This window comes from Heterodontus francisci, unplaced genomic scaffold (genome assembly GCF_036365525.1).
Source record: "Heterodontus francisci isolate sHetFra1 unplaced genomic scaffold, sHetFra1.hap1 HAP1_SCAFFOLD_102, whole genome shotgun sequence".
NCBI lineage: Eukaryota > Metazoa > Chordata > Chondrichthyes > Heterodontiformes > Heterodontidae > Heterodontus > Heterodontus francisci.
The window spans coordinates 4,439,222-4,463,939 of record NW_027140380.1 but is presented as its reverse complement, the minus strand read 5'-3'; the positions used below and the strand labels follow the sequence as shown (position 1 = coordinate 4,463,939).

General features: G+C 44.5%; 1 protein-coding gene across 1 annotated transcript; it reads right to left on the bottom strand.

The window, feature by feature from the left end:
• LOC137359412 (histone H2A-like) lies at positions 1-24,718 on the bottom strand. Its single transcript, XM_068025393.1, has 2 exons — positions 24,359-24,718; positions 1-69 (listed from the first exon to the last, which is right to left on the bottom strand). The coding sequence occupies exons 1-2, from the start codon at positions 24,716-24,718 to the stop codon at positions 1-3; spliced, it is 429 nt and encodes a 142-aa protein (XP_067881494.1).

Here is a 24,718-nt window from a genome sequence, read left to right as displayed (position 1 = left end):
TCACCAAGGGCAGATATCGACGATGACACGCAGCATCACCTCTAGCGTGTCAGCGTAGCCTTCAGTCATCTGAGGAAAAGAATGTTTGATGACAAAGAACTCAAATCAGACACCAAGCTCATGGTTGACATGGCTGCAGTGTTACCTGCCCTCCTGTTTGTGTCAGAAATATGGACACTGTACAGCAGACATCTCAAAGTCCTGGAGAGATATCACCGGTGGTGATTCCGCAAGATCCTGCAAATTCAGTTGCAGGACAGGCGCTGCAATATCAGTGTCCTCTCTCAGGCCAACATCCCCAGTATCGAGACACTGATCATGGCTAGTCAGTTATGTTGGATGGGCCACATCATCCCCATGCCTGACGCCAGAGTCCCAAAACAAGCTTTCTACTTTGAACTCCATCAGGGCAAGAAGCTACCAGGAGGACAGAGGAAACATTACAAGAATTTCCTTCAAGACATCCTGAAAAAATGTGACATCTGCACTGATTCATGGGCATCTCTTGCCTGAGACCACCCAAAATGGAGAAGAAGCATCCGCGAAGGTGCCAGCCAGTTTGAAATTCGTCGACATGCCCAGGAAGCAACCAAATGCAAACAGTGGAAGGAGTATTTGGAAATTGGAGAATCCCATTCACCCACTTCACCAAGCACCATCTGCCCCACCTGTGGCCGAGTGTGTGGATCAAGAATTGGACTATTCAGTTACCTAAGGACCCACAACCCTGGAGTGGAAGAAAGTCATCCTCATTCCCGAGGGAGTTCCGAAGAAGAAGTTTAGTGTGACATCCATTCTGCATCTGTCAGTCTCTGGTATTGAATATGAGTGTGGGATTCATTCAGTATCTGTCAGTCCCTTGTACTGTGTTTGAGTGCAGTTTTCAGGCTGTATGTATTAGTATCTTGTGTGTGAGTTTTGTATTCACCTGCATCTTTCAACCTCTAACACATTATTTCAGTTTTGTAGTCATTCTGAACTGACCCTTGGTAATGGATGCGTGTTTGAGGTTGATCGTTTACTTGTTAATCTGTTGTACTGTTCATGAGTGTGAGATTCATTCTGTATAACTCTATCTCTGTTCCTGTTGTGTGTGTGTGATTCATTCTGTATGCTCCATCTCTGGTATTGCATATATGTGTGGTATCAATTCCATTTCTGTCATTTCTGGTACTGTATCTGAGTGTTTACTTCATTCTGTAACTGTCAGTCTCTGGCACTGTCTGCATGTTCTGGATCCATTTTGTAACTATCAGTCTCTCGCAGAGTGTGAATGTGGAATTAATTTTGTATCTCTCCATCTCTGGTGTCATGTGTAAATTTGGAGTTCATTCTGAATTGGTCATTGGTACTGGATCTGCCATTGTGTAGTACAGTTTGTGAATGTGGGATTTGTTCTGTACCTGTCACTCACTGGTACTTTGTGAAAGTGTGCGATACATTCTGTATCTGTCGGCCTCTGGTAGTGTGTGTGATCGTGGGATGAATTAATTAGCAGTCAGTGGTGCTCGATGTGAATGTGGAAATCATTCTGTAACTCAGCCTGATATTGTTCTGTGAGGGTGGGAATCACATGTATCTTTCAATCCCTGGTGCTGTGTGTGAGCATGGGATTCATTCTGTACCTGTCAGTCATACTGTATGTATCTGTGGGATTTATTCTGTACCTTTCAGTCGCTGGTATTTTGTACGAACGTGGGATTAATACTAGATCCACTGCCACACACTGGTTGAGTGTGTGTGTGTGCAAGAAGATAAAAAGATACAAAATAGGAGCAGGAGATGGCCATTTGGCCCATCGAGCCTGCTCCGCCATTCAATAAGATCGGGGCTGTTCTGATTGTGGCCTTAACTCCACTTTCCTGCCTGCGCCCATGACCATTGACTGCCTTTTAGATCAAAAATCTGTCTATCACAGCCTTGAATATATTCAATGACCCAGCCTCCACAGTCCTCTGGAGAACAGAATTCCAAAGATGAACAACCCTCTGACAGAAGAAATTCCTCCTCATCTCCTTCTTGAATGGGAGGCCACTTATCTTGAAACTGTGGCCCCTAATTCTACATTCCCCCACAAGGAGAAACATCCTCTCAGCATCTCCCTGTCCAGCCCACTGAGAATCTTATAGGTTTCAATAAGATCACCTCTCAATCTCCTAAACTCCAGTGAGTATAGGCCCAACCTGCTCAACTTTTTCTCATAAGACAATCCAACTTCCCAAGTATCAGCCGAGTGAAACTTCTCTGAACTGATTCCAATGCAAGTATAGCCCTCCTTAAGTAAGGAGACCACAACTGTGTGGAGTACTTTAGTTGGGATGTCATTAATGCCCTGTACAGTTGCAGCAAATCTTCCCGACTTTTAAACTCCATTCCCCACGCTAAAAATGCCAACATTCCAGTTGCCTTCCTAATTACTTGCGATAGCTGCATGCTCACTTTTTTGTAATTCATGTACCTGGACACACAGATCCCTTGGTACAGCAGCATTCTGCAGTCTGTCTCTATGTAAGTAATATGCTGTTTTTCTATTCTTCCTGCCAAAGTAGACAATCTCACATTTTCCCATATTATACTCCAAACATTTTCCCATTGATTTCACCTATCTATGTCTCTTTGCAGACACTTTGTGTCCTTCTCACAACTTGCTTTCCTACCTATCGTTGTACCATCCATAAATTTGGATTTACACTCTGTCCCTTCATGCAAGTTATTAATAAAGACCATAAAGATTGAGGCACCAGCACTGATCTCTGTGGCACTCCATTAGTTACAGTTTGCCAATTTGAAAATTCCCCAATTATCCCCACTCTGTTTCTTGTGAGTTAGCCAATACTATATCCATGTGCGTGCAGTTTTCAGATTGTGTCTATCAGTGTCTGTTACTCTGAGTTTTGGACTCTTCCTCAATCTCTCAGTGCTACTATTTGTGTGTTAGGTTGCTTTAGATGACTCAGGCTGAGGTACTGTCAGTGAGTGCAGTAATCAACCTATACCTTTCAGCATCTGGCACTGAGCATGGGTTTCAAAATCACTCTCTATCTGTCAGTGTCTGGCACTCTGTGTGATTGTGGGATTCATTATATAACCTTCCGTCCCTGGGACTGGTGCAAGTCTGGATTTATTCTGCATAAAAATTCTGCATAGCAACAGGCCACTGATGTGGTAGGTTTTAAGCAGATAGGTAGATACATAAATCCTGTTTGAGGTTTTGCCTAGTATTAAATAGCATCTGTCACTGTGAACACAATAGTGAAATATAATGTATCCTACAATCTGATACAGGATTGATGTGCAAGTGTAACTCAGGCTGTACTCATCAATTTGATCAGTGCCATTCAGTCTAACTCTGAGTGAGAATCTTGGACTTGCATGTAAAATGAGCTCAGTCTGGAATTGTACAGTATCTTCCATCTGACACTATATGAGGTTTTAGGACTGGTACGTAATTTATAGCTCAAACTATACGAATCAAATTTATATTGTATCTTTTAGTTTCACAATCCGGAAGAGTTTTAAAGTGGAATCTGAGTTTGTATCTCTGTAATCTGATTATGCACTTGAGATTTGTATCTAATGTATATGTCTGGACACATTATGGGAATTAATACTGATAATAAAGTCAAAACCCGTGTAAATATTAGGCTGGCATTTAACTTGAATCTCGGAGCACTTCATTGAGATTATTTCTGTAACTTTGAAACAGCAACCATGTGTCAGTTCGATGTGCATTTAATTTGTAGCTGAGGTTGCTCTATTGTGGAATTGACACACTGATAATTTGATAGTGGGTGAGAATTTGGACTGGGATTTGTGTATCTACCTGTCAGTGGTCCTGAGTTGGGGTGACATGAAAACAACGTGCGTCTCTCCTGCTCCATTTGATTGATGGATTGAAAATGTGTCTCTGGATCTGTTTCTGCTGTCTGAGACTGTGGAACTGATGACCTGTCTGTGTCTCTGCACTCTGTGAGTGATAATGTCCGGACTGTGTGTGAGAAGGAGCTGGTGACACTCTTCCATGTAACTTGGTGGAGGAAACATCATTTATTTTGGTTCATTCAATTATTTGCCTGTTTGAACAAAAGAATGTTTATAATTCAAATACTGGTGAGGTAGAAGATACAGGATTTTAATGAATTTAATCTCTCATAATAATTATAAACGCCCACAAAGGAAGCCCAGCCATACAAATATTATCATTGTTTGACTGCACTGCAGTAATAGGTTCTTCCCATTCTGTCTCCATCCCCTTGTCCACACACAACCCGAGAATGGCCTCTCCCTTCCCCCACTCACTCCATGTTCCGGGACCAGTTCCTGCTCCATTCCGCCTCAAACAAACAGCCCCCGCCTGCCCCTGAACTTGCCCCGGACTCGATGCTGATCTCTCAGTCCATCTGCGGACACGCTCCCAAAGCGATGTGCTGCTGCAAGGAGGCTGCTGTTTTCTCCCTTCCACTGGGACCGGGATCTCTCCATTGCCGGCTGTTTTAAACCATCTTCTTCCGCTCACAGGCAGTGCTGGGGGAGGGGAGCGCAGGCGCAGATTTCTGCAACTATTCCGCAAACAGAAACATGGAAAAATCCCTTCACAGAATGAGGCCATTCGGCCCATCATGTCCGTGCCAGCGCAAAGAGAGCGATTCAGCCTCATCCCACAGTTTCTTGTGATTGGACAGTGAAGTGTGGAAACAGAAGCGGACAGTCAGGATGTGCAGATTTACACAAAGAGAATCGATTATAGGCACCAGGTGAGAAGTGTGAAGGACACATTTTAAACAGCGGCTGTTTGGTTTCGCTTGAACGGTTGAATCATGGGAGCGGGAACTGGAAATCTGACCTGTGGAAAAGTCCCTGTTCCGTCGGTCAGTCCCATTCATGGCCCAGTGGATTGTTTCTGGATGTCATTAAATTGTTGTAAAATGGCCAAAGCCCCTGGTATGCAGTAGCTGGGGGCTGCAGGACTGCAGTGGAATCAGACACTGACTCTGTTTGTATTGCTGGGTTTCCTTTGTGATTGTTCATAATGATTATTAATTGAAAAATTGTTGTGGTCACTTTTGTATCTTCTACTACATCTCTTCCTGAATTATAATAAATACATTTCCTTTCGACAGGCAAATACTTGATGGAAGCAGAATAAATGTCATGATTCCTCGACACAAGAGGAAGTGCAGCCAGCTCCTCACACACAGTAAGTACAGTATCACTCACAGAGAGCAGAGACATCAGTTCCACAATCGCCACCAGCAGAAGTAGTCAGTCCGGCACTGATCCCAAGTTCCAGAGACCAACAGTCAATGCAACAGTCACACAGAGTAGGAAAGATTGAACTTGTTTCCATTTCACCCCAACTCAGTCCCACTGACAGGTAGATACATCAATCCCAGTCCAAAATCACACCCACTATCAGATTGCAAGGCACTGTGTCACTCTCACAAGAGAGCAGCCTGAACTTCAAATTCAATGTCAGATGGAACAGACAAACAGTACAGCAGCTGAGTCACCCATGGTTACCATTGACCATAAACTGAACTGGACCAGCCACATAAATGCCGTGGCTACAAGAGCAGGTCAGAGGCTCGGAACTCTGTGGTGAGTAACTTACCTCCTGTCTCCCCAAACCTATCCACCATTCACAAGACACAAGTCAGGAGTATGATGGAATACTCTCCACTTGCCTGGATGAGTGCAGCTCCAACAACACTCAAGTAGCCTGTTTGATTGCCCACATCCACCACCTTCAATAATCACCCCATTCACCACTGATGCACAGTGGCAGCATTGCGTACCATCTACAAGGTGCACTGCAGCAACACACGAAAGCTCCTTTGACAGTGCCTTCCAAACCTGGAACTTCTACTACTGAGAAGGACAAGACAGCAGTTGCAAGGGAACACTACCACTTGCAAATTCCCCTCCAAGCCACAGATCATCCTGACTTGGAACTATATCGCCTTTCCTTCATTGTCGCTGGGTAAAAATCCTGGAACTCCCTTCCAAACAGCACTGTTGGTGTTCATACATCTCAAGAACTGCAGCGGCTCAAGAAGGCAGCTCACCACCACTTTGTCAAGGGCAATTTGGATTGGGCAATAAATGCTAGCATAGCCAGTGATGCCTACATTCCACAAACAAATGAAAAAAGTGAGGAAATAGTGAAGGGCTTTTATAGAGTACATGGAGACATGCTTCCACTTGTGGTGGCGTCTGAAACAAGAGCCAAAATATAAAATCGTCATTCAGAAAACCAATGAGGAATTCATGAAAAATGTATTTACGCAGTGAATGGTTTGAATCTGGAATTTGTTATCACAGGGAGAGGTTGGGGTGAATAGTATCGATGCACTGAAGGGGAGGTGGAACAAATGAACAATTGTATGTGGAGAAAGGAATCGAGGGATATGCATATCGGGCTTCATTTAAAAAAAATTTTTGCATGTGAAGCAGGGTGGCTGGAAATATATGTAGAGCAGAGAGCAGTTCGGACGATCCCAGCGCTGTGTTTTGTCTGGATGGATCTGCCCAGAACACTTGCGATGCAGGAGCTGGGAGCTTCAGTACTTCAGTGGAGGCAGATAATGACACCGGTTTTCATTTGTGGATGTTCTTAATGATTATTGATTGAGAAATTAAATTGACCTCTTTGATATTATGCACCGCATCTGTTCTTGAGTTATCAGATATATTTTTTTCTTCATACAGGCAAATACTTGACGATATTGTGATGAATGTGATGGTTGCTGCACTCGAGGCACAAGGAACAGTGCAGCCAGCTCCACTCACACACAGTAGGTAAATTATCACTCAGAGTGCAGAGGTATAGATAGTTCATCAGTTCCCTGGTCTCAGACTGCAGAAATAGTCAGGCTCACATTGATCCCAAGTTCCAGAGACACATTTTCAATCCAACAACCAAACAAAGCAGGAGAGAAAGAAGTTTTTTCCATTTCACCCCGATTGAGTCCCACTGACAGTCAGATACTTCAATCCCACGTCAAAATCACACCCATTGAAATGCAATGTGTCAATCTAACAAAGAACAAAGAACAGTACAGCACAGGAACAGGCCATTCGGCCCTCCAAGCCTGCGCCGATCTTGATGCCTGCCTAAACTAAAACCTTCTGCACTTCCGGGGTCCGTATCCCTCTATTCCCATCCTATTCATGTATTTGACAAGATGCCTCTTAAACGTCGCTATCGTACCTGCTTCCACCACTTCCCCCGGCTGCAAGTTCCAGGCACTCACCACCCTCTGTGTAAAGAACTTGCCTTGCACATCCCTCTAAACTTTGCCCCTCGCACCTTAAACCTATGTCCCCTAGTAACTGACTCTTCCACCCAGGGAGAAAGATTCTGACTATCCACTCTGTCCATGCCGCTCATAACTTTGTCAACCTCTATCATGTCGCCCCTCCACCTCCGTAGTTCCAGTGAAAACAATCCGGGTTTATCCAACCTCTCCTCATAGCTAATGCCCTCCAGACCAGGCAACATCCTGGTAAACCTCTTCTGTACCCTCTCCAAAGCCTCCACGTCCGAATGGTTGTGTCGCGACCAGAATTGCATGCCTAACTAAAGTTCTGTACAGCTGCAGCATGACTTGCCTATTTTTATACTCTATGCCCCTACCGATGAAGGAAAGCATGCCATATGCGTTCTTGACTACCTTATCCACCTGCATTGCCACTTTCAGTGACCTGTGGACCTGTACGCCCAGATCTCTCTGCCTGTCAAATATAATGCAGACTGAGCTAGCAATTAAATATCAGATAGAATTGGCACACGCTACTGATTGAATGGCACAGAATCTAACCTAGTGATGTACCCTGAGATTTCAATTAAATATCATACCCAAAGCTCACACCCATTCATTATAAAGGATGTTTAAACATCCCCATAGTGTACCGTGAGATACAAGTTACATACAAGTACAACATTCATTGCAGTGAATGTTTCAAAGGTGCTGAAAGATATTGTAAGCTGAGACACAAATTAGATACCAGTTCATACCTCGCCCACACTGTGAAATTGAAAGAGACAGAATCAATTCCATCAGTGTAGATTGGTATAAACATTACATACCATTCTAAAAAGTGATGCAATATCAAACTAAAATACAGTATCAATTCCACCAGACCCCCACCACCCTCTGGCTAAAAGGTATTTTCCTCATCTCCCCTGTGATCTTTCTGCCAATCACTTTGAATCTATTCTGCTAGTCACTGATCTCTTTGCTTAGGTAAGCAGGCCCTTCACTTCAATTCTATCCAGACTCCACAAATTTTGTACATGCCAGTCAGATCTCCCCTCAGCCTTCTCTGTGCCAAGGAGAATAGCCCCAGCCTATCCAATCTTTCCTCAAAGCTGCATTTTTCCGGTCCCGGCAACATCCTCGTAAATCTCCTCTGTACCCTCTCTAGTGCAATTACATCCTTTCTGTAATGAGGTGATCAGAACTGCACACAGTACTCAAGTTGTGGCCTGACTAATGATTTATACAGTTCCAGCATAACCTCCCTGCTCATATATTCTATACCTTGGCTAATAAAGGAAAGAATTCCATATGCCTTCTTACCACCTTATCGACCTGTCCTGCTCCCTTCAGGGATCTGTGGACATTTACTCCAAGGTACCTCACTTTCTCTACACCTCTCAACATTTTCCTCTTAATCGTGTATTCCTTTGCCTTGTTTGACCTCCCCAAATGCATCACCTCACACTTCTCTGGATTGAATTCCATTTGTCATTTTTCTGTGCATCTGACCAGACCATGAAGATCTTCCTGCAGCCTACAGCTATCCTCCTTGCTATTTATCACACAGCCAATCTTTGTGTCATCTGCAAACTTCTTGATCATGCCCCCTACATTTACATCCATGTAGACGACATCAACTGCACTACCCTCATCTATTTTCCTTGTTAATTCTTCAAAATTTCAATCAAGTTGGGCAGACAAGATCTTCCCTTAACAAATCCATGCTGACTATCCTTGATTAATCTGTGCCTTTCTAAGTGACATTTTATCCTGTCACTCAGAATAGATTACAATAATTTGCCCACTACTGAGGTTAGACTGACTGTCCTGTAATTATTCGGTCTATCCCTCACTCCCTTTTTAAACAGAGGTACAATGTTCGCAGTCTTCCAATCCTCCAGCATCACGCCTGTATCCAGTGAGGTCTGGAAAACGATGGTCAAACCTTCCGCTGTTTCCTCTCTTGCTTCTTTTAACAGCGTGGGGTACATTTCATCCATCCTTAGTGATTTATCAACTTACAAATATGCTATTTGTATGTCCTGTCACTAATATGTCCTCTCTCCCTCTTTTGATCACATCCAATACTTCATACCCTTCTTCTTTAACTCCAATATCTGCATCATCCCCCTCTTTTGTGAAGACAGATGCAAAGTATTTATTAAGAACAGTGCCAACATCTTCTGCCCCTACACATAGTTTACCTTCATGATCTTTTATGGGCCCTACTCTTTCCATAGTTATCCTTTTTCTGTTAATGTATTGATAAAACATCTTTGTGCGAACCTTGATTTTGATTGCCAATATTCTTTCATGCCCTCTCTTATGCTTTCCTAATTTCAATGTTGATTTCCCCCCTCCACATTCTATACACCTCTCGGCTTTCAGTGGTATTGAGTTCTCTGAGTCGGGCATAAGCTTTCCATTACTGCCTTATAATACTACCTTATAAAATCCATGGGGCTCGAGATTTGGCCTTCCCACCCTTTTTCTTTGTGGGAACATATTGACTCTGAACCCCTGGAATCTCCCCTTTGAGTGCTTCCCACTGCTCTGACATTGATTTACGTTCAAGTAGCTGTTTCCAGTCCACTTTTGCTAACTCACTCCTCAGCTTAGTAAAGTTGTCCTTGCCCCAACTGAGAACTTTAACTCCTGTTCTATCCTTGTCCTTTACATAATTATGTTAAAACTGACTGAATTATGATCACTACCACCAAAATGCTCTCCCACTGCCACTCCTTCCACCTGCCTATCTTCATTTCCTAAAACTACATCTAAAACTGCACCCTCTCTTGTTGGACTTGCTACATATTGGCTAAAAAAGTTCACCTGAATGCACCTCAAGAATTCTGCTCCCTCAATTTCTTTCACACTAAAAGTATCCCTGTTCATGTTGGGGTGGTTAAAATCCCCTACTATTACTGCTCTATTGTTCTTGCACTTCTCAGAGATTTGCCTACATATCTGCTCTTCTATCTCCTGTTTGGGGGTCGAGAGCACACTCTCAGCAGAGTGATTGCCCCTTTTTTGTTCCTCAGCTCAATCTATACGGCCTCATTTGATAAACCTTCCAACATATCATCCGTCTTCACAGCTGTAATAGATACTTTGAGCAAAACTGCCACCCCCCCCCCCTCCTTTCTTATCCCCCTCCCTATCACATCTGAAAACCCTGTAACCAGGAATGTTGAGCTGCTATTCCTGTCCCTCCTTAAGCCATGCTTCTGTAATAGCTGTGATATCATACTGCCACAGGTCTATTTGTGCCCTCAGCTCATCTGCTTTATTTTCTATACTCCTTGCATTGAAATAGATATGCTTGAGCACTGCCAAACTCTTTTTAAATTTTCTAACGTTTGTTCCCTCTTTCTTCCAGACTCATCCATTAATTTTCTGCCTTCCATTTTCATTTCTGATTTTGTCCCATCTGACTCTACCTTCCGGTTCCCATCCCCCTGCTAAATGAGTTTAAACCCTCGCCAACAGCACTAGCAAAATGTCCCACAAGGAACTCTGTCCAGGCTCTGTTCAACTGCAATCCGTGCGACCTGTCCCAAGAATCTAAAGCCCTCCCTCCTGCACCATCTTTCCAGACACACGTTCATCTGTCTTATCCTTTTATTCCTGTACTCACTTGCGCGTGGCACTGGGAATAATCCGGAGATAACTACTTTTGATGCCCTGTTTGCTAATTTCTTACCAAGCTTCATAAATTCTGACTGCAGGACAACATCCTTATTTCTACCTATGTTGTTGGTTCCGATGTGGACCACAAATGCTGGCTGTTCACCCTCACCCTTCAGGATGCTCTGTAACTGCTCAATGACATCCTTGACCCTGGCACCAGGGAGGCAACACACCATTCCTGGATTCACGTCTGTGGCCACAGAAACAGCTGATTGTTCCCTTCACTATTGAATCATCTATCACTATGGCTTTTCCAATCTTCCCTGTACCCACCTTTGCAGCTGAGTCACCCATGGTGCCATGGACTTGGATCTGGCTGCACTCCCCTGGTGAAGCATCACTGTCCTCCGTATTCAGAACTGAATACCTGTTGGAGCGTGAGATGCACTCGGGGTGTCCTGCACTTCCTGCCTGATTCTTTTTGACTGCCTTGTGGTCACCCATTCCCTCTCTCCCTGCGTACTCTTAAGCTGTGGGGTGACCACATCTATGAACATGCTTTCCATGTAACTCTCCTCATGAATGCACAGCAGTGTCTCCAGCTGCTGCTCAAGTTCCAAACACAGAGCTCAAGCAGCCGCAATTGATTACACTTACTTGCACAAATGTTTTTTTTATTTCCAAAATATACTTTATTCATAAAGATCTGTAAAAAATACATTACAAAACAGTTCCAAACAGCACCAAGTCAAAAAATACAAACAGTGCAAAGGAGGTCAGTTTCATTCAATACAGGAGGGAGTTGCCTCACAACCCTTCCATTTCATTTTTCATGCCATGTACATTTTATGGCAAACGAAAATTTTCCTGCTCCAGTTTGAGGGGTTTTCCATGGATCCAGCCCCTCAGTTCAGCTTGGTGCGGGGAGCTTACATGGTGGTCTTTCCCCATTGAGCCTTTGCTGTGGCTGCCCCAAGCTTTAGTGCGTCCCTCAACACGTAGTCCTGGAGGTTGGAGTGTGCCAGTCTGCAACATTCGGTCGTGGACAACTCTTTGCGCTGGAAGACTACCAAGTTTTGGGCAGATCAAAGAGTGTCTTTCACCGAATTGATAGTCTTCCAGCAGCAGTTGTGGTTATCTCGGTGTGTATCTCTGGGAACAGCCCGTAGAGCACAGACCCCTGTGTTACAGAGCAGCTTGGGATGAACCTCGACAAAAACCAATGTATCTCTTTCCTCACCTGCTTTGCAAAGACACATTCCAGAAGAAGCTGGGCAAGCATGTCATCCCTACCACAGCCACTTCGAGGGCATTGTGCGGAGGAGGTGAGACTTCCAGCGTGCAGGAAGGATCTGACGGGGAGGGCTCTTCTCACCACCAGCCAAGCTACACCTTGGTGCTTGTTTGAAAGTTCTGGTGATGAGGCATTCCGCCAAATGATTTGGCGGTCTGCTCGGGTAACCATCCGACAGGATCCACCATCTCCTTTTCTCGTAGGGCCTTGCGGACATTCCGTGCAGACCACTGCCTGATGGATTGGTGGTCAAAGGTGTTTTCTGCAGAAACTGTTCCACGAAGGATAGGTGGTACGGCACAGTCCAACTAGATGGAGCGTTCCACGGCAATGAGACCAGGCCCTTCCTTCACAACACTGGGGACAGAGAGAATCTCAGCACATAGTGACACTTGGTGTTGGCGTATTGGGGATCTGCACACAGCTTGATGCAGCCGCACACGAAGGTAGTCATCAGGATGAGGGTGATATTGGGTACATTATACCCGCCCTTATCCAGAGGTTTGAACATCGTGTCCCTTTGGACCCGGTCCATTTTGGATCCAGAGATGAAGCGGAAAATGACTCGGGTGATCGCCACAGCGCAGGAATGGGGTATGGGCCAGACCTGTGCCACTTACAGCAACAACGTGAGCGCCTCGCACCTGATGACCAGGTTCTTACCCAAAATGGAGAGAGTTGCTGCTCCCACACGCTCAGCTTGTGTTGTACCCTGGCGACTCGCTCCTTCCAGGTTTTGGTGCATGCCGTGGCCCTTCAGAACCATATCCCCAGCACCTTCAGGTCGTCTGACCTGACGGTGAAGGGGACAAAGGATCGGTCAGCCCAGTTCCCAAAGAACATGGCCTCTCTCTTGCGTGGTTAACGTTGGCTTCCAAGGCCAGTTCGAACTGGTCGCAGATGCTCATCAGTCTGCGCACAGACAGCGGGTTCGAGCAGAAGGCCGCGACATCATCCATGTACAGGGAGATTTTAACCTGAGTGCCTCCACTGTCTGGGATTGTCACCCCTCTTATGCTCGCATCCTTCCTAATAGACTCAGCAAAGGGTTCAATACAGCAAATAAACAAGACAGGGGAGAGAGGACAACCCTGTCTGACTCCAGATTGGATCGGGAAACTTTCTGATTCCCACCCATTGATTGAGACTGTGCTACTGATGTTTGTGGAGAGCAGTTTGATCCAATTGCAGATTCCATCCCCAAACCCCATTTTCGAAAGTACGTCCATCATGTAGGCGTGTGATATCCTGTCAAAAGCCTTCTCCTGGTCCAGCCTAATGAGGCAGGTGTCCACCTTCCTGTCCCGTATGTGGGTGATCGTGTCCCTGAGTCGGTAAAGTACAGGTCTGATCTGGGTGGATCACCAACTCCAGAGCAGACTTGACTCGACTGGCTATGACTTTTGACAGTATCTTGTAGTCTACATTAAGCAGTGAGATGGGCCGCCAATTTCTGATTTCTGCCCTCTCCCCCTTCCCCTTGTTGATGAGGGTGATGATGCCTTTCCTCATGGATTCTGACATGCTGCCGGCTAGGAGCATACTGTCGTATACTTCCAGCAGGTCCGGGCCGACCCAGTCCCACAGGACCAAATACAACTCAACCGGTAAGCCGTCGCTTCCAGGAGTTTTACTTATCTCGAAGGATTTGACAGCCTTTGTCAGCTCATCCAGAATTAGCGGTTTGCCAGTCTCTCCCTCCTGCTGTCATCTAAGACCTCTGTGATAGATGACAGGAAGGACTGGGAGGCTCTGCTGTCTGTGGGCTTCGCGTCATACAGCCCAGCATAAAAGGATTTGCTGGTCCTTAGTATGTCGGACTGCGAAGACGTTACCGAGCCATCCTCTTCCTTCAGGCTGCTGATAACAGAGCTCTCTCTGTGTACCTTTTGGAAGAAGTAACACGAGCACATCTCATCCTGCTCAATGGAGCGGACTCTGGACTGGAAGATGATCTTGGAGGCCTCTGTCGCAAAGAGCGAGGCCTGCTGGCTCTTCACCTCATGAAGGTCCTCCTTGACCTTGAGCCCCATCGACTGAAGCCAGAGCAGATTTTGCATACTTGTCTGGAGTCGTGACATTTCCATCTGTCTCTCTCTCTCGCCCTCTGAACCCCTTTGAAGATAAAGAACCTCTTGATGTTCTCCTTGATCGCTTCCCACCACTGAACTGGAGACTCAAATGTGGGGTTTCACAGTCCTCCAACCTTTGTAATCCCTTTTGAGTTCCTCAACATTCTCTGGGGTTAGCAGTGTAGCATTGAGCTTCCATGTCCCCCTGCCAACCCGCTGGTCATCCTGTAAGTGAAAGTCAGCCAGTAAAAGGCAATGCTTGGAGAAGAACACCGGCTTGACGTCGGTGGATCTGACCGTGAAAACACGGGACACAAATAGGAAGTCAATCCTGGAATGGGCAGACCCGTCCGCTCTTGACCATGTGTATCTATGCTGCGCTCTGTCTGCAGGTTTGCTGAAGACGTCGTGCAGTTTGGCGTCTTTTACAGTTTCTATTAAGAATCTGGACATAGCATCCAGTTTGCTGTCGTCTCTGCCGGATCATCCAGGTGCATCGATGATGCCGTTGAAGTCACTGCCTAGGATGACCGGCCTGGACGTCGCCAGCAGCAGTGGGAGATGCTGGAAGACGGAGAGCCACTCGCTGCATTGAACCGGGGCATAGACGTCAATCAACGAGAGCGGAGTATTGTTGTACATTACATCTGCTACGAGGTGATGACCGCTAAATGGTTCTCCAGGACACGGGAAGCAACCAGGAGCTCCCACATAGCACAGGAGGTGGACTCTCGAGGATGAAGCCCCCCTGCCATTCCTTTGCGCTCACTGTTTTTCGGCTGCCGCATGCGATGATGGGCCAAGTGGTCTCTTTCTCTGCCTTAAACCTTCTATGATTCTATGATGCTCACTAACATTATCCCCTTTTCATATGCAGCACCACAGAGAGAGAGAGAATCAGTCCGACCATTCGTAACAGTGTGTCCATATCACACTGTATTACACATTCTTATGTATCATCAGAGACAGTATTAGTAACACAATAAAGTGCATACATATCATCCTAAATAATGGTATCCCAAACATATGTACAGCATTAGAGAGGGAGTGTCAATCGTGCATTTTCTATTCGTGTGTCCATATCACACCCAATAACTGGATCCCACGTTTTTATAGAGCACTCGAGACAGAGCTGAAAGTGAATAAGTGAGAGAGAGAGAGAGAGATCCCCATCAGCAGTTACAGGCTGACTTGGAAGCCTCATTTTATCTTGAAAGATCCGTGGGAGACAGACGGTGCAGTCTCATCTCTAACTGATATTGTATCAGAAACAGACACATTATTATTCCTAGACTCTGGGTAACAGTTAGAGAGTGAGGTGAACAATGTTCCAAATTTAACGCTCTTGACCCTGTTGATCTCTGTAATCTTTCAGCTCACACCGTTCGATATGACTGTCAGTGAGGGACAGTTTCAATGTGATGACATTAATCTGGGACTGTTACTGTCAGATATTAACTCCTGCGCGATCGCAGCAAACACAGCGACTCCCTCGGACGATTGCTTTGAGAAGACGGGTGAATGAAGAGAAAACACACTGCAGGGAATGATCTCAAACTGAGCTTCAGAAAGGGGGAATCCCCCAGCTTGAAACGTTCTCTGACCTTTCCCCACAGCCCCAGTTCCTTTGCTCAAACTCGGAGAAAACTGAACTGGGGAAAGTTCCAGTTTATTTTTGTCAGTTCCGATGAAGGGTCACTGACCCGAAACGTTAACTCTGCTTCACTTTTCACAGATACTGCCAGACCTGCTGAGTGGTTTCAGCATTTCTTGTTTTTATTTCAGATTTCCAGCATCCGCAGTATTTTGCTTTTATTCCAATTTATTTTTTTGTAAATGAGTGGGGAAAGAAGCGCATGCGCGATGCGCCTCCTCCAGCCGTGTCCTTCTGCGTCATTTAATTAGTGAGCGGAAGAAGTTTGTTTGAAACAGACGGGAATGGAGACTTAGAGCCCCGGGGTAAGTGAGTAAACAGCAGTCTCCTTCCAGCAGCACATTGCTTTGAGAGCCTGTCCGCAGAGGGGCTCAGAGATCTGCATTGACGACGGAGCAAGTTCAGGGGGAGTTGGGGGCTGTTTGTAAGAGGCGGAGTGGAGCAGGAACATGGAGTGAGCGCGGAAGGAGACGCCTTTCTCAGGCTGTTTGTGGACAAGGTAACGGAGACAGAGCAGGAAGAAGCTGCTGTTGAAAATCATTGTTGTTTTCTCTCCTCAAACCTGTAATGCATGTTCATGGTTTAGCTCCAGTTTCACACTGTGTTGTTATTGAGCAGTGAATAGAGGGAACAGAGCCGAACAGTAGGGATGGGGACAGTTATGCAAACAACACCTATTGCTGGCGCCAGGTGAGTAGTGTCAAGGAAACATTTTAAACAGCAGCTGTCGGTTTCCGTTGAACGATTGATCCAAGAGAAACAAGGGAATGGCAGATACTCTGAACAAGAATTTTTCATCTGTCTTCACAGAAGTAGACACAAAAAACATCCCAAGAATAGTAGAAAATCAAGGGGAGTAAGGAGGGGGGATCTTAAAACATCACTATCGCGAGAAAAACATGTTTTTGGAAAACTAATGGGACTAAAGGTTGACAAGTCCACTGGATCTGATGGCCTACATTCTAAGGTTTAAAAGAAGTGTCTGCATAGATAGTGGATGCATTGGTTGTAATCTTCTTAAATTCCCTAGATCCTGCAACAGTTCCAGTGGATATTAAACTGCAAATGTAATGTCCCTGTTCAAGAAAGCATTAAAGAGAAAGCAGGCAACGATAGGCCTGTTAGCCTAATGTCTGCCATTGAGAAAATGCTGGAACCAATGATTAAGTCAGTCATCGCAGAAAACATAGAAAAATTGGAGCAGGAGGAGGCCATTCGGCCCTGCTCTGCCATTCAAAAATGATCAAGTCTGATCGTATAATTCAGTACCCTCTTCCCGCTTTCTCCCCATATCCCTTGATCCCTTTTGTATTAAGAAATATATCTATCTCCTTCTAGAATATATTTAATGACTTGGCCTCCACTGCCTTCTGCAGTACAAAACCATGAGAGGTATAGACAGGGTGGATAGCAAGAAACTTTTTCCCAGAGTGGGGGATTCAATTATTAGGGGTCATGAGTTCAAAGTGAGAGGGGAAAAGTTTCGGGGGGGATATGCGTGGAAGGTTCTTTACGCAGAGGGTGGTGGGTGCCTGGAACGCGTTTCCAGCGGAGGTGGTAGACGCGGGCATGATAGCGTCTTTTAAGATGTATCTAGACAGATACATGAATGGGCAGGAAGCAAAGAGATACAGACCCTTAGAAAATAGGCGACATGTTTAGATAGAGGATCTGGATCGGCGCAGGCTTGGAGGGCCGAAGGGCCTGTTCCTGTTCTATAATTTTCTTTGTAGAGAATTCCACAGGTTCATCACCCTCTGAGTGAAGAAATTTCTCCTCATCTCGGTTCTAAATGGCATACCCGTATCCTGAGACTGTGACCCCTGATTCTGGACTCCCCAGCCATCAGGAACATCCTCCCTGCATCTCGCCTGCCTAGTCCTGTTAGAATTTTATAGGTTTCTATGAGATTCCCTCTCATTGTTCTAAACTATAGTGAATATAGGCCGAGTCAACCCAATTTCTCCTCATACGTCAATCCTGTCATCCCAGGAATCAGCCTGGTAAATCTTCTTTGCACTCCCTCCATGGCAAGAACATCCTTACTCAGATAAGGAGACCAAAACTGCACACTATACTCCAGATGTGCTCTCACCAAAGCCCTGTATAACTGTAGTAAGATTTCCTTGCTCCTGTACTCAAATCCGCTTGCAATGAAGGCCAACATACCATTTGCCTTCCTAACTGCTTGCTGCACCTGAATATTTGCTTTCAGCGACTGGTGTACAAGGACACCCAGGTCTCTTTGCACCTCCCCCTTTCCCAATCTGTCACCATTCAGATAATAATCTGCCTTCCTGTTTTTACAACTGAAGTGAATAACCTCACATTAATCCAAGTTATACTGCATCTGCCATGCATTTGCCCACTCACCCAACTTGTCCAAATCACATTGGAGCCTCTTTGCATACTCCTCATAACTCAGTTTCCTCCCCAGCTTTGTGTCCTCTGCAAACCAGGAAATGTTCCCTCACCCAAGTCATTAATATATATTGTGAATAGCTGTGGCCCAGGCACTGATCCCTGTAGTACGCCACACGTCACTGCCTGCCACCTGGCAAAAGGCCCGTTTATTCCTACTCTCTGTTTCCTGTTTGTCACCCAAATCTCAATCAATGCCAGTATATTACCCGCAATCCCATCTGCTTTAATTTTGCACACGAACCTCTTATGTGGGACCTTATCAAAAGCCTTCTTAAAATCCAGATACAACACATCCCCTGGTTCTCCTTTATCTATTCTACTAGTTCCATCCTCAAAAAGCTCCAGTAGATTTGTTAAGCATGATTTCCCTTTCGATAACCCATGCTGCCTTTGTCCAAACCCGTTTATGCTTTCCAGGTGTTCTGCTACCACATCCTTTATAATAGACTCTCGCACTTTCCCCACTACTGATGCAAGGCTAACTGGTCCGTAATTCCCTGTTTTTTCTCTCTCTCCTTTTTTAAATAGTGAGGTTACATTTGCCTCCCTCAAATCTTTAGAACATTTAGAAAATTATAATACAATCATGCAGAGTCAACATGGATTTATGAAAAGGAAATCAAGTTTGCCAACATTATTAGCATTCTTTGAGGATGTAAGAAGCAGGGTAACTGAAGGGGAACCAGTAGATGTAGTGTAGTTGTATTTTGAAAAGGCATTCGCTAAAGTGCCATGCAAAATGTTACTACACAAGGTAAGAGCTCGTGGTGTTAACGGGTAATATATTATTTATTTTATTTATTTAGAGATACAGTACTGAAACAGGCCCTTCAGCCACCGAGTCTGTGCTGACCATCAACCACCCATTTATACTAATCCTACATTAATCCCATTACCCTCTCACATCCCCAACTTCCCTCAATTCCCCTACCACCTACCTATACTAGGGGCAATTCTCATGGCCAATTTACCTATCAACCTGCAAGTCTTTGGCTGTGGGAGGAAACCGGAGCACCCGGTGAAAACCCACGCAGACAAAGGGAGAACTTGCAAACTCTGCACAGGTAGTACCCAGAATCGAACCCAGGTCGCTGGTACATGCTTACTAACAAGAAACAGAGAATTAGGATAAAGGTGTCACTTTCAGGTTTGCAAACTGGAACTCGTGGAGTGCCACAGGGATCAGTGCTGGGGCCTCAACTACTTACAGCCTATATTAATGATTTGGATGAAGGGATCGAGTGTATTGTAACTAAATTTGCTGTTGATACAAAGAAAGGTGTGAAAGCAAGTTGTGCGGAGGACACAATGAGTCTGCAAAGAGATAAAGACAAGTTAAGTGTGTGGGAAAAATTTGGCATATTAAGTATAATGTGGGAAAATGTGAGGTTATCCACTTTGGTATGATGTAGAGAAAAGCAGAATGTTATTTAAATAGAGAGAGACTGCAGAATGCTGTGGTCTATAGGGATCTGAGTGTCCTCTTATATGAATCACAAAATGTTAGCATGGAAGTACAGCAAGTAATTAGGAAGGCTATTGGAATTTTGGCCTTTATTGCAATGGGGTTGGAGTAGAAATGTAGGGAAGTCTTGCTACCACTGTACAGCGTGTTGGTGAGACCACACCTTGAGTGTGTATACAGTTTTGGTCTCCTTATTTAAGGAGGAAAATACTTGCATTGGAGGTAGTTCAGGCAAACATCACTCGGTTGATTCCAGGGATGAAGATGTTGTCTTATGAGGAACGTTTGACCTGGTTGTGCTACACTCATTGGAGTTTAGAAGAATGAGAGGTGATCTTATGAAACATATAAGATACTGAAGGGGCTTGACAGGGTATTTACTGAGATGATGTTTCCCCTCATGAGGGAATCAAGAACTAGGGGGAACAGTTTCAACATAAGGGGGCTCCCATTTTCGATGGAATTGAAGAGGAATTTCTTCTCTCAAAGGGTTGTTGTTCTTTGGAATTCTCTACCCAAGAGGATGGTGGAGGCTGGTCATTGAATATATTCAAGGCTGAGTTAGACTGACTTTTGATTTACAAGGGAGTGAAGTGTTATTGGGACACGCAGGACAGTGGAGTTGAGACTATGATCAGATCTGCCATGATCTTATTGAATGGTGGAACAGACTTGAGTGGCGGAATGGCCTAATCCTGCTACTAGTTATTATGTTCTTGCATTATAATGCCAGGTGGAATTAAAAAGTTGACTTGTGCAAAAATCCCTGCTCCAGCAGGTATTCCCATTCATGGAGCAGTGCAGATGTTGGGTTGTTCCTGGATGTCACTAAATTGTTATAAAACTACCAAAGAAAACCTGATCAGCAGAAGCTAAGTGCTGCAGTGGAATCAGACACTGACACTCTTTGTATTACTGATCATCCTGTGTGGTTGGTAATAATGATTATTAATTGAAATATTACATTCATGTCTTTTCTAGTTTCTACCTCAATTGATCTTGAGTTACAAGAGATATTTTTCTTTCCTTCTGTCAGCAAATACTTAAAGGAACCAGAAGGATTGTGATGATTCCCCAGCACAAGGATATGTACAGTCCACTCCTTCTAACACAGAGTAGGTACATTATCACTCCCAGAGCTCAGAGACACAGACAGGCCATGAGTTCCACAGTCACAGAGAGCAGAAGCAGTCAGACTCACACTGATCCCAAGTTCCAGAGACACATTTTCAATCCAGCAGACAATCAAACAAAGCAGGAGAGGCAGAAGTTGTTTCCAATTCACCCCAACTCAGTACTGCTGAAAGGTAGATCCATCAATCTTAGTTCAAAATCACACCCACTATCATATTGAAAAGCACCGGATCAATCCCACAAGAGTGCACCCTAAGCTACAAATTAAATATGAGGTAGAGCAGCTGATGGAAAGGTACAGAATGAATCCTAATAATGTAGCCCAGACTGCAGACTGAGTGACAGATTACAATGTAGTACAAACATCTGATACAGTATCAAAAGGAAAGTTACAGTATTATGTCAATTAGTGCACACTGCACTGCACATTACATACCAATCCAATAATCTCTGCAAGAGCTGTACTGAATGATTCTGATTATACTGAGCATGCCATGTGTGAGTTTGAAATATATGTTGTCATTCACAAATGTGTTCATACAGTTGCAGACTAAATACTAGTCCAAAAAGCTCAGACCACAACTGAGTAAAACACACAGTTAAAATGTGCAGTGGTTTATATTTTAAAATACTAGTGAGACAAGAAAATAGTGATACATTATGGTGTCCAACAAATAGTTCTCAATAGCATCCCCTAGATACATATTAAGTACAGGTACAGAAGAATTCCACACTCATACAGCACCAGCGTCACATAGATACAGAATGTATCACGTTTGCAGACAATACCAGTAGCTGGGAGATACAAAATTCATCCCACTGTAATGGACTGTCCTAGAGACAGACACATAAAAAATAAATTGTAACACACATTCAGTACCAGAGACTGCCAAATGCAAAATGAGCCCTGGATATGCACACGCAGACTGTCCCAGAAACTGACTGATACAGAATGAGACCCACACTCATACGTAGTACCAGAGGCTAACAGGTAAAGAATAAATACAATATTCACTTCCAGTACCAGAAAATAATATATGCATAACAGATATCACTCACATACACGAGCAGAGATTGACAGACAACAGAATGAATCCCACAATCTCATTCAGCACCAGATACTGACAGGTACAGAATGAATCCCATGCACACTGTACTAGGCACTGAAAGACATAGGAAGAATTGCACAGTCACATACAATAGAAAACACTGACAGATACTGTAGGAGTCACATGCTCACAATCATTACCAGATACTGTTGAAAAGAGAGTTAATCCCACACTTGCATTCATTGCGAGAGACTGAGATACATAAAAGATATCCACACTCACATAGAGTAACAGAGACTGACATGCAGAACTTGAACCACACATATGCATCGTAGCAAAGTCTGAAAGGTATTGAGTCAATCCCATAATCAGATACAGTGTCAAAGACTGATAGGCATATTTGAGTTCACTTCCATAGAATAACAGAGATTTTCACGTACAGAATGAACCTTATTTCACATTCAGTCTGGATACTGATAGATACACAATGAATCCTACAATCATGTTCAATACCAAGTTCAGACAGACACCATATATACCCCCCACTTATTCACAGTATCATAGACTGACAGACACAGAGTGAATCACAAAATCAATTAATTTCAGAGACCAGCAGATAGAGAATTAATCTCACTCTCACAGAAAGAACCAGAGATTGACATATATACATTGATACCCAAGCTCACATAAAATGACAGACCCATAATTAAAACCATGACATATAAAATACTTTAGACTGACACATAGAGAATGAATCACACAGTCACATTCTGACTGTAAAGAGTGGTGCATACAGAATGAATCTCACACTCACATTTATTTCCAGACACTGACAGATACAGAATGATATCCACATTCAGCCACAGTGGCAGATAGATACAGAAGCTGCCACGCATACAATACTCATGATTGACATACAGAATGAATCACACAATCACATTTAGTTTCATAGACTGATACTCAAATAATCTCACACTCAGACACAGTACCACAGACAGATAGATGTAGAATTAAACTCGCTGTCACATAATGTACCAGCAAGTGTCAAAATTAATCTCATAAAGTACAAAAGATGGATGGAATTTGTCTCACACTCAATGTAATCACCAACACTGAGCACGCCAAGCGCAAGACGGTCACTGCCATGGATGTGGTGTCAGCTCTGAAACGGCAGGGCCGCACTCTCTACGGATTCGGCGGCTGAACAATTCGACCCTTTTCAGCAAACACACAACAATGGCTCTTCTAAGAGCCACCCACTGCCTCACAGAGCGAGCAGTGACCGAGAAACGGGAGCTGGGATAGGCTGTTTAGAACAGTTCAATCAATCTGAAATATTTCAGATTTCCAGCATTCGCAATATTTTACTTTTAATTCTTTGTTCAATCAATCTGCTGTGTTCGGGATGAAAAAAAATGGAATCCCCGAATTTGACATTTCAGTTGCAGCAAGGATGTGCAGTGGATTTGATTTTCTAAACGGGCTGTGTAAACAGTGCCCGAGGCTCCACAGTTAGTCCCCAGTCGACACATGCCCTCAGTGAAAAGCCACATCACTCCTCCAGAATCACTCATTGTTTTCAGAGAATTTCAAAATGATTTCGCTGCAATGAGGGAATCCGGGAGTTTTGCAGCAGCCGTTGAATCGGTCACTGGAACCAGACCCACTTGTGATGTTATTTCCCCCGAGACGGTGTTTCCTGCACTGAAATTGACAGGGTTTGTGAAACTGATCAGTTTCAGCTCAATCATTCAGGGACCTGGAATTCCCACAGTTTGAGCCCGCGCTCTCCCGAGCTCACTTCTGATTGGTCACCCTCTTCTCATTCACATGTCTTAACCAATCGCAGAGCTTCGAATTAGGAAATACAACAAATCACTGGCTTAAATTGGCAGACAGTTTGAATTCGAAAAAGCCGCCAATTTCAGTGTCGGAAAGAAGCGAATTGATGGAAAATCTGGCGTTAGTTTAAAGCTGTTCGTAAAATCGCGCCACGACTTTGTGCTGATAAAAGCGGAATAAAAAAAGTTTTTGATGGGTTATATATATATTACGTAGTTTTAATCTGTGATTTTCTGTCTGCTTATCTGTAACTGGCGGTAAAAGACTCAATTCAGCAATCTGTAACGGTACAAATAACTCAAAATTGGTGTTGAAGTAATAAATTAGACAGGCTTTGAGGGGACAGTGAGAAATCACTGAAACAGATGCTGAAACATTTGAAATAGCTCTCATTCGGTCCTGTAACTGACATTTTGGAATCAGACAGGAACCAGCCCTTTCACAGAGACTGTGGGTGGCTCTGAAAAGAGCCTTTGGTTTATTAGGTGACATTTTGGCCGCTTTACTTTTTCTGGGAGCTCTGAGCGCTGGTTTTCTTGGGCAGCAGCACGGCCTGGATATTAGGCAGTACCCCGCCCTGAGCGATGGTCACCCCTCCCAGCAGCTTGTTGAGCTCCTCGTCGTTGCGGACGGCCAGCTGCAGGTGTCTGGGAATGATGCGGGTCTTCTTGTTGTCCCGGGCCGCGTTACCAGCCAGCTCGAGGATTTCAGCGGTAAGATACTCGAGCACAGCAGCCAGATAGACCGGGGCTCCGGCACCCACACGCTCAGCATAGTTGCCCTTTCTTAGGTGCCTGTGAACAGGGCCCACCGGGAACTGCAGTCCGGCCCGGGAGGAGCGAGACTTGGCCTTGGCCCGAGCTTTGCCGCCGGTCTTTCCTCTTCCAGACAT

Excerpts from the sequence above, each read along its gene's own strand:
- LOC137359412 (XM_068025393.1), bottom strand. The coding sequence starts at position 24,718 with ATGTCTGGAAGAGGAAAGACCGGCGGCAAAGCTCGGGCCAAGGCCAAG. Across the intron at positions 70-24,358 it reads CCGTGCTGCTGCCCAAGAAA|ATGACTGAAGGCTACGCTGA; the intron begins ACCAGCGCTCAG and ends TCTTTTCCTCAG.